General features: G+C 44.2%; 1 protein-coding gene across 1 annotated transcript; it reads left to right on the forward strand.

Annotated features, from left to right (window-relative positions):
• The first annotated feature begins 221 nt into the window (after positions 1-221).
• LOC136540864 (arginine biosynthesis bifunctional protein ArgJ, chloroplastic) lies at positions 222-5,090 on the forward strand. Its single transcript, XM_066532896.1, is given in 16 exon segments — positions 222-606; positions 697-820; positions 1,082-1,155; positions 1,264-1,308; positions 1,428-1,478; positions 1,922-1,990; positions 2,101-2,159; positions 2,287-2,356; positions 2,430-2,527; positions 2,589-2,676; positions 3,132-3,254; positions 3,495-3,557; positions 3,757-3,834; positions 3,947-4,092; positions 4,212-4,282; positions 4,699-5,090. Coding segments are annotated over 16 exon segments (1,413 nt in total). The 5' UTR covers positions 222-435; the 3' UTR covers positions 4,782-5,090.
• Positions 5,091-5,377: the final 287 nt, after the last annotated feature.

The raw sequence follows: 5,377 nt of genomic DNA on the forward strand, positions 1-5,377 counted from the left end.
CACGAATATAAATGGTATAGATATAGACTAGAGTTCTATTCAAGTTATTTATGATTGGAGATCTATTAGAATTAGGATTCCTAATTATCTCTATTATATAAAATATAGGAGGGTCTAGACTAATAGAGAGACTTCCACGTTCAGGAAGTTAGCCAAGGGAGGTGGACGCGATTATATTGGATTTGCTACCTCCACTGCGAGCGTAGCAGGTGGGCCGGTAACCGGTTTAGGGCCCAGGGGGCTTTCAGATAGCAAGCGCTCTTTTGACCGGGCTCCTGAGGCCGAAGACCCACCTGTCCCGCCAGGCCGCCGCCGCCGCCAACTACACACGCACCAACCCGCCGGCCGGCGTCGCCCAAGTCGCCGGCCCGCCTCCCGCCACGCTCCCACCCTCGTGCCCCCGCGCGCCACGACCAACCGCCTGCAGCAGCAGCGATGCCGCCCCCGTCCCTCCTGCTCCTCCACTCCCGCGCCCCGCTTCAGCCTCGCCCCTTCAGGATGAACTCCCGGGCAGCTCCGAGCAGGGTCGTCGTCTGCTCCGTCGCGTCCGCCGGGGGGGTCATCTCCGCAGCACCGATCCTCCTTCCCGAGGGCCCTTGGAAGCAGGTGACTGGCGAAATAGCAAGGTTCCTAGGCGCGGGTATCGATGGGAGGGCTTTGGTTGGGCTTAAGACTGCTTGTTGGTGTGAAATGCAGGTAGAAGGCGGCGTTACTGCCGCGAAGGGGTTCAAGGCGGCGGGCATCTATGGTGGGTTGCGTGCCAAGGGCGAGAAGCCTGACTTGGCACTGGTCGCCTGCGACGTCGACGCAACTGTAGCAGGTATGAGTGACTCTTATGAGCTTCAATGGTCACTGGCATGTGGCATGCCTCAGGTAGCCAGATGTTATTGTTATCTCTGAATGCCACTTTGGCACGCTAGGTGTCTAGTCTATGCTCATTTGGATTTGGATGAACTGAACAGCTAGATATGCTATTGTTGCTAATGTTGCAGGGCGTATTGTCTTCTGAATTTACTTGCTATGCTTTATACGATTGGTAATATATTAGTTAGGCTCAGTTCTCATGCTGAACTCCTTTCAGGAACATTTACAACAAACGTTGTTGCCGCTGCACCTGTTTTGTATTGCAAGCATGTCCTTAGTACATCGAAAACAGTAAGCTAATCCTGCCTCTCATCTGCCTTCAAACTGAAGGACTTTGCTGATCAATTTGGGCTAATCACTCGTTAAATTTTTGTCCTTTTGCAACACTTTGTTGCATAGGGTCGTGCTGTGTTAATTAATGCTGGACAAGCAAATGCTGCAACTGTAAGTGTTTATAAGTGCCATATCTGTCATACTCGTCAGTAGCAGACTAGCAGTTATGAACTGTATATCGGAACTCAGTGACTGATATTGAGCTATTGTCTCAAATGATTGGCTGTCAGGGTGATCTTGGCTATCAGGATGCAGTGGATAGTGCAGATGCTGTTGCCAAGGTAGGGACCTGCCCTTTAGGGGCCTGTATGGTTTCCTTCTCAGGTAGCCTGCATCGCATCTAGCCAACCAGGCCTCCTCTGGCTAGGTTGTGGCCATGCAGGCAGCAGGCTATTGTTGTTTGGTTGCCTTGATCTGCAGCGCCAGGATGCATAGAGCAGCTGTTTGGTTGCCTTGACCTGCGCTCGCACCTGCATCGTCACGCGCACGCTCACGCTGCCCGTGCGAGCTAGGCCGCCTGGAAACGGATTCCCGCGAGCCAGGCTGCGGGGCACCGGCTGCACGCGCCGGGCCAGGCCTGGGAAGGATTGCAGGCAACTAAATGGCTTGAGCATGCATCCCAGGAGCTAGGCCAGGCTATATCCAGACAACCAAACAGGCCCTAGGTGCTTGTTCACGAGTAAAGTCATTTTACCGCTATGCTAACTCCTAACCACTGCTGCAGCTTCTCAATGTGAGCACAGATAACATACTGATTCAGTCTACTGGTGTCATTGGTCAAAGGATAAAGAAGGTACACTATGATACGCCCAATATGACTGGGCTATTTGTTTCACATTAGCCCACTGATGCTAGTATGATATAGTAAAGTGCCTATCTGATATCTGGGCTTTGGCATTGTAGGAGGCACTTTTAAATTCGCTACCTAGACTTGTGGGCTCGCTGTCTTCTTCAGTTCAGGGGTAATAATATTCAGTATCATGAGTAGCATTATATCTCAAGCCTTCAAATTGTAAAATCATCATGATAATCATTGATATAATTTTAATGGTACTTATTGTTGGTCACCTAATATACCTTCTTCAATAGTGCAAATTCTGCTGCTGTGGCCATTACAACTACAGACCTTGTTAGCAAGAGCATTGCTGTCCAGACTGAGGTTTGAGTCTCTTGGTTTACTTGTGGTGTTCTCCCCTTGGATTTTATTGTCATCAATTCTTGTTCAAAACTAGATTGGAGGAGTGGCTATCAGAATAGGTGGAATGGCTAAAGGTTCTGGAATGATTCACCCAAATATGGCAACAATGCTCAGTGTATGTTCCCACCCTCTGTTTCTCCCTCCCTCTACTGAGGCATGTAGCAAAGATTGATGGCCATTTTTTCTATTACAGGTTTTAACCTACAGATGCTCAAGTCAGCAGTGATGTCTGGAGAGAAATGGTCCGGACATCAGTGAGTAGAAGTTTCAACCAAATTACAGTGAGTCTCCGCTCTTGTATATTGTATTGATCACGCATAAGCAATCACACAACATGGGTAGGAAATTTTGGCATTGTCAATTATTTATATAAAAGCAAACAGCATGGCACATGCACATAAATCGCAGATGGTTACTAGGGGTGGGGGGCACCACAATTTTGTTCGTGAACATACTCAATATATTTGGAGTATGCTGTTCATATCTTCGACCTAACAAATACTACTCTGAGTTATACACTGCTACTTTAAAGAATTGATATTGCAGTAGGTAGTGTGCATATTAGATAATGAAGTACCTTTTTCCTTGAAACGAGATTTAATTTTCTTGCAAATGTGGCAATCTAACTGACAGGATCTTGACCTAGGTCCATTATTTTGTAGTACTGTTATGGATTGTATGTTCTTCATATAGTAGGCGTACAAACCAATAATTGTTTTGTGCAATAATTCTGAAGGTGGATGGTGATACTAGTACCAATGACTGTGTTATTGCTATGGCAAGTGGGTTGTCTGGTTTATCTGGAATTCAAAGTCTTGATAGCACTGAGGCTCAACAGTTCCAAGCTTGCCTAGATGCAGTAAGTATTACTCCATGCTCCTTAATATTTTCATGTATGTCAGCAAGCGCTTACGTTCAGATGTACTTTAATGCCGGCACAGTCATTATTAAGTTATTTTTCGCTCTAGGTTACATGTGATAGACCAAAATGAGCTTTATATTGTCCTCAGGAACACATTTCTGCACCTTAGTTTTTGGCCCCCTAAGCAGATATTGTTTACCTGTTAAGTTCCTATGCTGACTTATTCCTTCCATGTAGGTAATGCAAGGTCTTGCGAAATCCATAGCATGGGATGGTGAGGGTGCAACATGCCTAATTGAGGTTAAGTGACATAATCCTTTGATGCTATTTATTTTGGACTTGATAATTGGTCTTCTAGGTTTTAACAAACAATTTGGCTTATCTGGAAAGTTAAAACTGGGCTTATCTGAAAAGTTAAAACTTTAGTGCGTACTATATATCTCCTTTCTAGATTTTCAGGAATATGACATAATGTTTTAATGTGCCTTCTCCTGTGCAGGTTACTGTAAGTGGCGCCAACAGTGAGGCAGAAGCTGCTAAAATTGCTCGTTCAGTGGCATCTTCTTCTCTGGTTAAAGTATGTTAATAGTTTATGTACCAACTTCTGCAATTCAGTAGTATATCAGCCAAAGCAGTCTTCTTTTCTTTCATCCCCCAGAAGGCCAGAATAATTATATTATTTGTGACAGGCCGCTGTGTTTGGAAGAGACCCAAATTGGGGACGAATTGCTTGCTCAGTTGGCTATTCAGGCATTCAATTTGACGCAAATCGACTTGATATTTCTCTGGGAGTTATTCCACTAATGAAAAATGGCCAACCACTCCCCTTTGACAGGTTAGAGAAAGTTTTTATTGCATAGTCAATCCATGTTTCGTCGTTTTGATCATTGTAAATAGACTAGGATTTCTTTAGGCTCTTCTGTTAGGATCTAAATGCTTATTCTCTTTCTTTAGATCCGCAGCTAGCAGGTATCTCAAAGATGCTGGAGATGCCCATGGTACAGTGAACATTGATATATCAGTTGGTAAGCTTTCAGCTTCTTTATTGCCGAGTGAAGATTATCAATTATTGTGGTGTTTATTTATCTTTGCAACTGTTCAAAACATCTGGTTTGTCAGTGGGACCCTTTGCGTCCAGCATAGATTTGTCGTTCCTGCATTTGATTTGCGGTGGCATTTCTCTTGTTCATCGGTAGTTTGGCTGATCCTATGTTATCACAGTGGCCAGGCAGACTAAACTGGTATCCTATGAGTTCAACAAATGCTTGCAGCAAACACTTGGATTTTTGTTTGGAAAGCTGATGTCATTTGTTACCCATCATTTTGTACCAGGCTATTTGGTTCTCCATCTCAACTACCTTACCAAATTCTTACTAAAAAAAGCTACCTTATGAAATTGCTATCTTGTTATTATGAATTGTGTCAATTGTGTTATTGACAGGGAGTGGAGGAGGAAATGGAAAGGCATGGGGCTGTGATCTGAGCTACAAATATGTTGAAATAAATGCTGAATATACGACGTGAGAATTATATTTGCCATGAAGGAAAAAAAAAATGTCTTCTTGGAATGATGAATGGGTGCAACTGCCATCAGGAGAATGCAGTTTCTTATTGCAATGACAGCCTTGCCTTAACAAGATGTTGTGGATGTATTATTTCCCGTGAGATCAATCAGACAAATGTTTTCTAAGTGTAATAATGTGATGAATTACGGTGGGCACAGTAACAACACTGACGCCACCTTGTTTGGTTCTGAAATTCTGATGACGGGAAAGCATTGGTCTGACAAACAAATTTTTGAAATTTGGTATACAAAGTTTACTGTGTGTCAAACTGAAGCTCCACTTTTATTTGTCAGTTGGACTGAAATGGTGTCAATTTCACCATCGAGATCCCTAAGGCCTCGTTCGTTTAGCGGGGATTGAGGGCTGGAAATAATCCAGCTGATCATTGCTACTATAGATAGACTTGCCATTCCATCCGGAACTGTTTCAGGCCTCCATTCCCTAGTAAACGAACGGTTCCTAAATCAATTGGATCCCCTGCATGCAACTTTGTCAATTGGATTCCTTGACGGTTTTCCAGCTGCAGTTCTCTTGTTGTAACATTTTAGCCTTACA

This window comes from Miscanthus floridulus, chromosome 2, assembly GCF_019320115.1.
Source record: "Miscanthus floridulus cultivar M001 chromosome 2, ASM1932011v1, whole genome shotgun sequence".
NCBI lineage: Eukaryota > Viridiplantae > Streptophyta > Magnoliopsida > Poales > Poaceae > Miscanthus > Miscanthus floridulus.